General features: G+C 29.1%; 1 protein-coding gene across 1 annotated transcript in view; it reads right to left on the minus strand.

Moving 5' to 3' along the window:
• Positions 1 to 453: 453 nt before the first annotated feature.
• LOC127279521 (uncharacterized) overlaps positions 454 to 13,081 on the minus strand; it is a 39,723-nt gene continuing 27,095 nt past the window's right edge. The window contains exon 5 of the mRNA XM_051301920.1: positions 454 to 3,616. Coding sequence (XP_051157877.1) covers positions 717 to 3,616 — 2,900 coding nt within the window. The 3' untranslated portion in view covers positions 454 to 716. The remainder of the gene's footprint in view (positions 3,617 to 13,081) is intronic.

Below are 13,081 nucleotides of genomic sequence, written 5' to 3' on the forward strand. Positions count from 1 at the left end.
CTCAAAAAAATCGGAGATGCAATTGCAGATGGACTTACACTTTGGCGTGGAATACTTCATATACAAGTAATTTTGATAAACAGATTTCTTTGAATTTCTCGTTTCAACTCAAACTGCGCATATCGTAGTTTTTCCATTGTATGGCAGAATTAATTATCTACATTAAATAATTTGTTATAATACGTATTAAATAGCGTTAACTAAAATTTTTAAATTTAAAAAAAAAATTAAAATTTATAAAATAAAGAAAACAAACAATAACATTTTTTGTATTATTTATTGAAAATATATACTTTTATCTTATTTACTATTTTAAATAAAATGTAACTATATTAATGAACAACATAGAATACAAATAATTTATAAATCACTCAAATATTCAAACAATACAAACTTATTATCATTCAGACATTCATATTTGAAATACACTGCTTCAAAAAAAAAGATATATAATATAATGAATTGTTTTTTATTAGTTTTCGAAATTTTACTCCTTTATTGTAATACAAAGTCCAAAGAAAAAAAATTTCGAAACAATAGAGAATTAAGAATATTTTTTTTATAAATTATAAATGTTATCTTTAGTGAATTCGGTTATATAAAAATAAAAAAATATTTTTAAACTTCTATAAAAATTTTCATAAACATTTTTAAATGATGTCTTCAATGATTTCTTATACCATCAAAGTTTATAAGTGAATAAAGGAAGTATAGCATTACTCAAAAAACGCAATATTTTCTTTATATTGAACTGACATTTTCTTTTCGATAGAAATAGGCGAAGCAATAATTAAACGATGCAAGTCAGAAGTGTCAAAGTACGAAACAATTTCAAAGACGACAACATCAGGTAACTTCACTTTTAGAACTTCAAGACAATGATAAGCTAATTCCAATAATCGACACTCAAGTTTACCTCTCATCACACAAACTTTCAATTTACCGGCATATAAAGGGAATTTTTCTTCGAAATTTATTGCATCTAACAAATCAACAACAGTCTTATTTCGCATGTACATACCAATTGCTCTATGTGGTTTTATTAACAAATCATAAATCGATATATTAAATCCAGTAATTTTTAATGATTTCATCCTTTGAATTTCTTCAAGACACTGAGATTGAAAATCAGCAATTTCAGTAGAATTCACGGAAATATGAAAATTCTCTAAATTCGCAGCAATAGATTTTACTTGATACCTTGCACAGTGACTTTGATCAACAATAAAAATTTCGGGAGTTAAATCCACAACTTTTGCACCGTAATTAAATACAAGATCAACTATTTCAAGGACACGTTTATCACAATCATCATCAAACTCATCCAATGCATTAAATACCGATCCTATTTTAAAGGTGTTACATGCATTAACAAAAGCACCGTAGTGTAAAAGAATTTTTGCAACATTTACATCACCATAACGCATAGCCTTATAAAGAGGGTATTCATTATAATCATTAATAGAATTTACATTAGCGCCGGCTTCTAAAAGTAAGCGAATGCTTTTCATATTATCCTCTTCAATTGCCAAAAATAGTGGTGTTTCACCAAACTTATCTCGAGCTTCAATATCAGCTGATTTCATTAAAAACCTGGTAACATCTACAGAGAATTCTTTAATTGAAATATAAAGTGGAGACATTTGATTTTCATCCATTGCATTTATATCAGCACCAAGTCGCAAAAGTTGTTTAACATTAGTTAAATTTTCAGCTTTACAAGCAAAATGAAGTAATGTATATCCATCTTGCAATTGACAATTTACGCTTATGTTAGGTGTTAATAAATTATGAACAATATCGCTGAATCCATGTCTGACAGCACCCAGTAGTACTTCAAACTCAATGAAAGATTTCTTTAATTCTTCAATATTAGAAGTTTTTGGCTTCTGAAGAAGCTTTTTCACAAACGATCTAAATTTTTTGTCAGTTGACTTTTTTAGCCAAGAAGAATACAATTCTTCAGGTATAAACATATCTTTAAAGTCTTCAATATAAACTGTGAAACCGAAATCAACAAATATTTCACTTACGCATCGTGAATTAACACCATATTTTCCAGAACAATTATCTATTCTATTATAGTGATTGAAAAATGATAGACAAAATGCCATTTTAAGGTCCTTATCGTTGACGTCAGGTTCTTCACCTAAAAGACTTTTCACATTTAACGTACAATGTCTTCTAACGGCATAATTTAAAGGCATCAAACCAAAGTTGTTTTTAACTGTAATATTAGCGCCGTTTTGAAGTAAAATTTTTAAAAAATCATCTTTTTGATCAAATGGAAAAGGGAGTTCATAGTCAGCTGCCAAGTGTAAAGGTGTGCAGCCTGTATTTGTAGTAGCATTAACATTTAATCCTTTTTCCAATAAAAGAAGTGTGATTTCTTTGTTGCGTTCTTTGGCAGCGAGGTGAAGTGGCGTTTCACCTAATTTTGATACTGCATTTATGTTTGATTCTTTATCCAGTAAAAAAAGAACAACATCTTTTAAATTATACTTTATTGCTTGATGCAATAGAGTATAACAATTGTCATCCTTATCTTCAATGTTTCCTCCATTATTGAGATAAATTTTTATTTTGTGAAGACTGTAAAGGCTGGCCATACATAGATCTTGGGAATAATAAAAAGGTTTACGATTAATGTCATTTTGAATGTCAATATCAGCGCCGTTGTCTAGCAGAAGTTGAGCGATATCAATAGAATTTTTCATAACGGCAAAGTGCAATGGCGTGTACCCCTCATTGTTTGCTATATTTACAGCTACTCCTTTTGATAACAATATTTCTACAATTTTCTTATTTTCTAGTAAGACTGCAATGTGAAGTGGCGTTACAGTTTGTTCTTCAGAAAAATCTGAATGTTCACTTTTTTTACAATTAATAGAATTTTTAGGATTATCAGGATTATCAGGACTTGCGAGGAAAAGTTGAGAGATACTTTTATGTTCTTTGAGATTAGAATTTTGCAACTCTGTGTCTCTGTCATGATTCCTTTCATTGACGGTAACATTTTGTAATAGAATTTCAATCATTTCTATATCTTCCGTTGTAACTGCAAAGTGAAGTGGAGTATCAGTTTCGCTTCCACAAACATCAAAATTGCCAGGATCAGCACCATTTTTTATCAACAACTGAGCAATATTTTTGAAATGTTTTAGAAAAATAAACATCGAAGGTGTTAAAATATCAGACTCTTCTTTATTAACATCAGCTCCTTTCAACAGTAACTTTTTTACTATTTTTTCAGTACCTCCTAAAACTGCAATGTAAAGTGGGGTAAAAGTATGTTCTAGACAATGGTGGATATTAACATTGACTCCATGTTGCACAAGAACTTCAGAAATCATGATGAACTTTATCGTCGTGCTTGTGTTTTCTTTATTAGAATTTACTGATGAACAAATACTAGTTACTAGCACATTACAGAGCAATAAATATGCTTCATAAGATTCAAAGTAGTTAGTAAAGTTAATTCTTGAAAGAATGTCTCTTACACTGTTCTCATCTCCGGAATGACAAGCAGTTTCTAAAAGTTTAATTTCTTCAGTTGACATTTTTCCATAGGTATTCGTTTTATACAACCCAAAAGTATTTATTGGAATTGAGAAACCTGTAAACAAAGAAATTAAACATATTGTACACGGCAAAGAATGAATTACCTACAGTTTGAATCAGTTCTTTTGTATTAATTATAGTAACGAGAAAAACATGTATTTAGAAATTATTTTGCTCATTACTATACGATAATTAAATAAGCAAATGTATGATTCAATTGTGTGAAAAAAAACAAACAATATTCTCAAAAAATAGTTAATATTTTTCAAAAATTTTAAACACTTGACACACTAAACAATTAATACCCTCCCGGTAAGAAGGCTGAAATGGAATGGAATTAAAATTATCAGATACTTTCTAAAGTTAAAAATTTTTCTGTTCCATTTAATCTGGAATATTCCCTCTTTTTTTTAATCCCCTAAAATGGGATAAATTATTGGAAAAATATATTCTTTTTTACATCAAAATGCAATCGTATTCCATTAGTGGAATACATTTCACAAAGTTTTAATTCCAAAAAGTTTTGTTAAATCATGTTTGAACTAGAAGACATTATAATCCTCAAACGAGAATAGAAACTGAAAAAATTTATTTCTAAACAATTTGCCTTTATGTTCCTCGGCAAGAAGGAGTGTATTAAAAGGTATTAATTATCATTGAAAAAAACAGACAATCGAATGCCTTTAAATGCTAATTAATTCCGTTTCTTTCCGAAATCTCAGTTAATGCCTTCGGTAGGTCATAAACATTTTATGTAAAATTTGAATTCTATTCAATGCCTCAATAAAAATTAAGGAGTTGAATGAAGTCAATGCCATCCAATGCTGTTCGTTTTTAATCCCTTTTAATACTTTTTCAAGGAGTGGGCGTCTAACAGGATGAATTCTTTTTAATCCCTTTCATAAATTTATTTATTTTAATATGCCTTCTACACAAAGAAAGTGCTATTCTACAGTTGATTAGAAATTAATTTGAATGACTATATTTTTGGTAAAGTAGTTAAAAAGATGAATGCCAAATAATATTTTTTAATAGATTAAATAATTTTAATTACATTTATCGGTTTCTAATTTTATAGATTATCCAAAAATCAATATCTTCTATAATTAAAAAAGTCATTCAGCAAATATAATTATTATTTAATAATAATTAATTTTAATTTAATGCCTTTTGATCCCTACTAATACTCTTGCAGGAATTCAAAAGTATTTGTAAGAAAACGGAATTAAAATAATTAAAATAATGTAACATATTTCTATTCCAAAAATAGAATTAAAATTTCTGCTTTTAAAAACATAAAAATAATAATTTATTTCATTTTAAACGGCTTCTCACAAGTGGTAAAACTTTCTGCTACTTAGTATATAAGAACAGTTCAAATCATTCATTTTAATGTAAATGCGAGCAATTTATATTTGTGTTGCGTATTTGTTTCAGGTTAGGTTATATTAGTTTGTATATATTGTAATATGTGTTATGTATGTATTAATAATTTTTTCTTGCAATTTTTAGTGTGCTGAATAAGAATCTGTTGCATATAATAAACAAAAATTATAGTTTTTAATTTATATTATCCAAAAATCCTCAAAAACAAAACAAATATGATGAAAAATGAATATATAACGTCAATTTAAACATTTTAAAAGAGGTATATTTGTATGTTTTTAATTATCCCATTCTTACTTTTCCGACAGAATAATTATAAAAGTATATAAAAGCTTCAAATTATTTTGCAACTTTAACTTTTGTACTTTTAAAAAACGTTAAACAAAAAGTCTAAATTTCTTATTTCAATTCTGAAAAATAACAAAGTTTTCCTAAAAATATTCTTTTTAAAAATGAATAATATATTACATTCTAGAATTGTTTTTTTAAATTTCGAAATTATTGCATAAGTTGTATTACCTTTTTTTATAACCTAAAAATTTTAAGATATTTGTACACACATACATAAATACAGTAAAAAACTTATTGCACACCGGAGGCTATTAATATTTCAATTCTTTTTTTAAATTTTAATTTTGCAATTCTTTGAGACATAAAAAAATCCACATAAATATAAATTTACTGATTAGTATAAAGAATTATCTCATATATCTGTCAGATTTTTCCTTTCTTAAAAAAAACAGTGGTGCACTGAACTCGATAAATCTCGAAATAAGGAACTCGAAAAATATCGAAATAAGGAATGAAGAAGCATTGAATGTGAAATCTTAATAGAAAGGCGAATTGTACTATATCAAGATTAGAAATATATAGGTGGAGTTGCAGTCGCTTCTTTCATAAATGAAAAATTAGCGCTATTATTTGAATTTATCAGCTTATTTGTTTTTGAACACGTCAAAATTATTTAGATTAATTGATAGTTTTAAATCAACAGATTGAAATGAAAAATTACTCATTTCAATATAAGTTAATATATTGCGTTTTTGTTCATATTTCATTAAAAAGATAATATCAAAAATATTATTACTCTTCCTATGACAAATGAATTACAAAATAACTCTAATAATTTAAATTTTTTAATTTTTCAAAATAGTAATTTCATTAAATAAAATTTTTTAAATATAAATAAATTAAAATATAATTTTTTCGTTGATTTTGCGTGCGAATAATTATAAATATTAATCATTAATGATTTAATTTCAAAAATATTATTCTTCCAATTCGGACAGAACCCTACCGAAAGAGTGGTACTGGAATGGTACTGAATTGGACTTGGCTTGAGTTCCACTTCAGTACCACTACCTGAAGGAGCTTCTACAATAGCTCCGTTTGGCAACTCCAACCAGTGATGGGTTGTGACGCGTCACACGAAGTTTTGTACGTATAATACGTTTTCGACGTAATATACGTATAAAATGTATAAAACCATGTAGAAAACCACTGACATTTTGACATCTATATATGATCCTCTGATTTTTGCCATTACGAATTTTTCTTATCATTCTATTTAAATTAAAGTCTTAAAATAAAATAGAAATGGTCAGAAAAAGTAAAAGAAAATCTTTTAAAGAGGGTTTGCCCTGGGAAAAAATGGAATTTGAGCGGATAAAAGAGCTAGGCACTGATAAAAATGTTGCTAAATGTTTAATTTGTCAAAACATTATGAAAAACACTGGCTATAAGCGTATTATTATTGTTTGTTATTGTTTATAAAGTTTTTATTTAAAAATTGTTTATTTTGGGAGATACCAAACGACTAGACTGACAATATAATACTTAGAATATAGGTAATGTTATTATGCACGTGGCCCGCGCCCTGCCGGAAGGGTGGTACTGGATTGGTACTGGGAAATTGGAATTGAGATCTCAGTACCAACTCAGTACTAATTTGGTGCATTTTGGTACTGAAATGGAACTGGGAAATTTACCTGCGAAAAGGGTCGAGTTACCGTTAATACCCTCATAAAAGTGAAAAGCGACTAGCTTTTTCAATATGTTTAAACTAAAACTTTATATTTATTTCAATATTATATTTGTTTTTCATGGATTTATATTATTTTCATAAATTATTATGCATATGATATTTCCTTTGTCAGCTAAATTCAAAAATGATGTCCATTTTTTTTATCAAACTTAAGGTATACGAGATAAATTATAACCTTTATAAATGTAATTATTTTTTATGATAAATTTTAGATATTCATAATCTGGAAATATTAACGTCTCTGAATATATATTTTTTAAAGTTGAGTTATTAAAATTACAAATTTTTTAAGCAATAAAACTCGGGTTAAAATTTTAATCCTTCAACAAAGGACCTAGGGGTCTATTGTTCAAGGAGGGATTGCAATATAATTTCCAAACTTAACAGAAATTTTCTACAAACTATTATATTTTTTTTTGCTGTTTTACACGTATATCGTGAGAGACGGTTTGTTGATCTTATATACCTTTAAAACTATTGTTAAAGTACTTTAAAAATGTCTTCTTATGGGTTATCAGGTAGTGGTACTGAAGTGGAACTCAAGCCAAGTCCAATTCAGTACCATTCCAGTACCACTCTTTCGGTAGGGCGGTGTTCACTCTTATCTGTGAAACCAACTTAGAAATAAAACCGATATAAAAACATTTCAATAATTAAAACTTTTGTTTTATAATTGTTAAATTAATTAATAATTACCTAAATTTTGTTTATATTAACAACTTTCTCTTTCAATAGTGTAAAGTAATGAATGATGTATATTAATGAAGAATTTAAAATTGCCGCTCTTAAATCACGTGATCTAATGTAATATACATCGTGTAGAAAACTTGCACGTAGAAAACCACGTATTATACGTCATGTATTATACGTACCCATCACTGACTCCAACTCCAAGTCCAAGTCTGTGACGACTGGGTCTAGTCACTAGTATATTTCTCCTAGGGAATTTTAAAATATAAATGAATATGCCGAGAAATTTATCGAGAAACTTCTCAAGTTCAATTTATTTCAATATAAAATTATTCTAAACATAGTTAAACCATTATTTTTATTAAATAGATTTAATAACCTAAAATATTATAAAATATTTACATATTTTATTGGATAACTATTATATAATAACAATATGCAGCTTTAATTGTTATTTAATTATGTAAATGGTAAAAATTAACATTTTTTTTGGTAAAAATCCAATATGGCTGCGATTTTATTACGCAGTTAGATATTACGTAGTTAGATATTGCGCAGTTGGAAACTGCGCATGACCAAAAGTATTGATTTTCTCGAGTGACCTTGAGCAACCGACGCTCATTGGTCCGTCATGACGTCAGCTGAAATATGATTGGTTGGTCAAATGGGAGGGGGTTACCTCTCCCACTTTTACAGGGTATATAAGGACGGCTTTTAGGCCCGACTTTAGAGAGACTTGTTCGATAATTGAGATTATTCACAATCGCATATCTCGTGACTTCTGATATATAAAATCAGTGTTTGTTTCAGTATTTAATTAAGAATAAATTGACAATTAATTATTATTGAATTTAATAATTTAAGTGTATTATGCAATTTTATTGAAATACTGTAAACGATTTTTAATCGTCCCTTTTAAACAAATTGAACATATAAGTGAACTATTAACAATTGTGAATATTGAATGAACAAACAATTAGTGCTTCGTTAAATATTCAAATAATTATAATTCAGAGAGACATTAATAATCTGAATTATTTAACTTCAAGAATTATAAATATTCAAGCTTGAATAAAATTGGTTTTTTTCCCGAAAGGGTTTTTCCAATTAAAATCTGTGTTTTATTGAAGAATCCTACAACATAAATTACTTATTATAATTAAAATAAGTAATTTCGAATTCATCGTCAATTCAAATTTTAAGCAGTATCCGCTTTCAAGAGGACAACGTGATTCAAGAATCCATTTCCTTTGTTAAGCTACGCAGATCCAACGGAAATATATTTCTGTTGATTCCAGGACGTGACATATCCAAATTTTTGGTGACAGCGGTGGGATAGCTACCATACTGCAAATAAAAAATTAAAAAAATTTTTTAATAAAAATCATCATTACAATTGGACTGCTATTGGGATCTGACATGGGGGCGGGGCCTAAAGCAATATGGCGTAAATTGGGTAACACTTTTAGTGAATTTACATGGGAATAACATGGGATGCAATAGAACAAAATCGTTTAAAAAATATTGCTTAATTTAATAAATGTATAAGTGAATTTTTTTAATACAAAATTACTATTTAAATTCCTATTTACAAACATGAATAAAAATATAAAAGAAATCTTATTTTTATACAAATGATTTTCTCAAATCCAGCGATACATGTGCAAGAAAAGTATTGTATTTTCCTTTATATTTCATGTAATTATATGAAAATTTATAAATGTATATATTTCATTTTTCATTGTAAAAGTCTGTTAACAAGAAGTGAAAAAAAAATTTATTTATCCGTTTTTACAGTGATAAATTAACTTTCAAAATGTTCACATGCACGGGTAATATGAAAGATTATATAACCTCCAAATTTTAAAATCTTAAACTTACCTGGCAAAATGTAATCACTTCTTTTGAAATGCAGAGAACATACTCTCATAGAAGGCTTTATACTGTTTATTTTTAAAGCATTTTTCCAGGCCTTTAATTGATCGACTTTCAAAATTATCGAACGTATTTTTCACATCCACTACTCGTTGTTTTGGTTTCGGAAATTTATGGAAAATTACGCTTAAATTTTTCGCTACAGTACTGCCACAGCCTCTCACAGAACACTTAATTCTGCAGGAAGATTTCTCACGCGGTAAAAAATGTAGCTTCATTCATAATGTTAAAATAATTAACAATGACAGCGGAACTACAATTGCAAGTGACACAAACAGTTATCCAAAACTAGTTACATTTTTCAACACCAGATGGCATGTGTACGAATGTCAGATCCCAATAAAGAAAAGCTGACCTTTTTCGACTTACGACTTCGAGATTTACTGTCCTTGTTGTGCTACTGTGCTGGCGTGCTTCTACTCAACCTTGGATCTTCTCTCTCCTTTTCTTGAACTGGTGCGACAGAGTTGGAATTCAAACGGAACTTGAAGCGCAGATTGTGCGACACTTGTTACGTGACAGTGCAGTGTTAATGGTATTGTAAATTCGATAGTCACGATAAATTCAACTCAAAAAAGGTAAATTATTTTGTTTTAAAGAGTAAATTTAAAGGCTTAAGAATGATCCGACCTAAAAGGGTAGTAAAGTCAAAAAATTCAGCTGGCGTCTGGACCGTTGATCATGTGGAGAATCTAAATAGTACAAATAATAATGAAATTTTAAGTACAACTTCGACTAAAAATACTAATGTCATTGTAAATCAGGGTTTGGTTGGGAATTCGCAATCTAACGAGTCTTTTGATAATACTTTGAAGTTTAATGATACAGGCTCTTCACCTGTTCCCAAGACAACTAATTTTGATTTTGTTAATTCACCAATTACCAATATTGCAACTGGTAATGCTATTAAAATGATTTCGAATTCTATACCAACTTTTGATGGTAAAAGTCCCCCTGTTAAAATGTTTATTAGTCATTGCAAAACGGTTCTTGCAATGTTGTCTCCTCAAGAACTTCCTGTTTTTTCGATGTTTCTTCACACAAAAATAATTGGAGAAGCTAGGGATCACATTCGCGACGGTATGAATTCCGAAGAAATTCTTACCACTTTGGAACAGATTTATTTTATTAAGGAAGATAGTAGTCAGTTGGTGCAACAATTGCTTTCGATTCGGCAAAAGGAAAAGGAAACTATTTCCCAATTTAGCAGTAGAATTAAAGGCATTTTGAACAAATTGTTAATTTATTGTAAGGAAACTGAACCTGCACCAATGTTGGAAGCAATCAGTAAAATTTATCAAAAAAATGCAATTAGTGGGTTTTTAAGGGGATTGCGTAAAGAAATTTTCACAAAATTATATGATAAACAAATTATTGATCTTGATCAAGCAATTACCCTACCGAAAGAGTGGTACTGGATTGGTACTGGGAAATTGGAACTGAGGGCTCAGTACCAACTCAGTACTAATTTGGTGCATTTTGGTACTGAAATGGAACTGGGAAATTTACCTGCGAAAAGGGTCGAGTTACCGTTAAAACCCTCATAAAAGTGAAAAGCGACTAGCTTTTTCAATATGTTTAAACTAAAACTTTATATTTATTTCAATATTATATTTGTTTTTCATGGATTTATATTATTTTCATACATTATTATGCATATGATATTTCCTTTGGCATCTAAATTCAAAAATGATGTCCATTTTTTTATCAAACTTAAGGTATACGAGATAAATTATAACTTTTTTAAATGTAATTATTTTATGATAAATTTTAGATATTCATAATCTGGAAATATTAACGAATTTTAATATATATTTTTTAAAGTTGAGTTATGAAAATTACAAATTTTTTAAGCAATAAAACTCGGGTTAAAATTGTAATCCTTCAACAAAGGACCTAGGGGTCTATTGTTCAAGGAGGGATTGCAATATAATTTTCAAACTTAACAGAAATTTTCTACAAACTATTATGTTTTTTTTTGCTGTTTTACACGTATATCGTGAGAGACGGTTTGTTGATCTTATATACCTTTAAAACTATTGTTAAAGTACTTTAAAAATGTCTTCTTATGGGTTATCAGGTAGTGGTACTGAAGTGGAACTCAAGCCAAGTCCAATTCAGTACCATTCCAGTACCACTCTTTCGGTAGGGTACAATGGCTATCCAGGAGGAGATGGCATTGGGAACGTGGGACACTCTGCATGAAAAGGAGCAACCAAGTAACTTCAAAAAATTTTTTAATTTACCTCAAAAACGTGTTGCTCATTTTCGGGCAGAGGAAAATGATGGAGCATTTACACCTTCGGCAAAAAATTTTCTTCACTTTGCATTTTCCGAAATACACTTACCTGATTGGTTGTCCAGAATCTGATTCATTGTGGACAACCAATCAGGTAAGTGTATTTCGGAAATTTCAAAGTGAAGAAAATTTTTTGCCGAAGGTGTAAATGCTCCATGAGGCTTTGAAAAGAAGTAAGAATGATAGTAGAGATATAAGAAAAATAAGATGTCATTATTGTCATAAATTGGGACACATGAAGAATGATTGTAGGGAGAGGCCTGATCGCAAATCCATTCGAAGGAGGTGCGAGTATTGTCTTAGACCGAATCATTCAATTGATAGATGTTTTTTAAAAAATAAGGACGATAAGGATAGGAAGTCTCGGGCGTCTGTTGAGGAGATCAAAAACGAAAACCAAAAAATCGAAAATTCAAACGAGTCACAAAAAAACCAAAGTTGGGATCAGCAGGTGAGGGAACTGTTGGCCCTGAATGCAGAAAACTCCCTCAAAAACGTATCATCCTTGGTATTAGAGGAGACGAGCGACGCGGTGAGGTCCCCTCGATAGACCTTGAGAACCATTCTTTTGTTAATAACAAGGCAAATTTTTTGGTTGATACAGGCTCGTCTGTAAATTTAATTAAAGTAAATGCCTTAAAGGAAAATATAATGGTAAATAAAACAAAATTTTTTAATTTGGTGGGAATAAATCCTAATATGACTAAAACCATGGGTGAGGTCATAATAAATATTCATGGAATTGAAACATTGTTCCAAGTTGTTGGGTCTGATTTCCCTATTAGATTTCAGGGTATTCTTGGAATAAATTTCCTTAGACAACATAAAACCACTTTGAATTTCATTGATAATTATATTAAAATCAATACCGCGGATATTCCTTTTAAAGAAAGCAAAAAAATATATTTAACACCTCGATCAAAAACGTTGGTTGAATTACCCATTAAGGAAACTAATTTAGTAGAGGGATATATTCCAAGAATTTCCTGCGGTCCTGAGATATATGCGGGAGAAGTTTTAGTGACGAACAACAAAAATACTGTTAAAATTTTTATGATTAATTCAACGAGCGAAGGGGTGGAATTAACAATACCGACTCTCGAATTAGAAGACTTTGCTATTCCTTTAAGTTCATCTATATTTAAAGAAAATCCAAGTGGTTCGCC

This window comes from Leptopilina boulardi, unplaced genomic scaffold (assembly GCF_019393585.1).
Source record: "Leptopilina boulardi isolate dan_hultmark-lab unplaced genomic scaffold, ZJU_Lbou_2.1 LbouV2_216, whole genome shotgun sequence".
In the NCBI taxonomy this organism is placed as follows: domain Eukaryota; kingdom Metazoa; phylum Arthropoda; class Insecta; order Hymenoptera; family Figitidae; genus Leptopilina; species Leptopilina boulardi.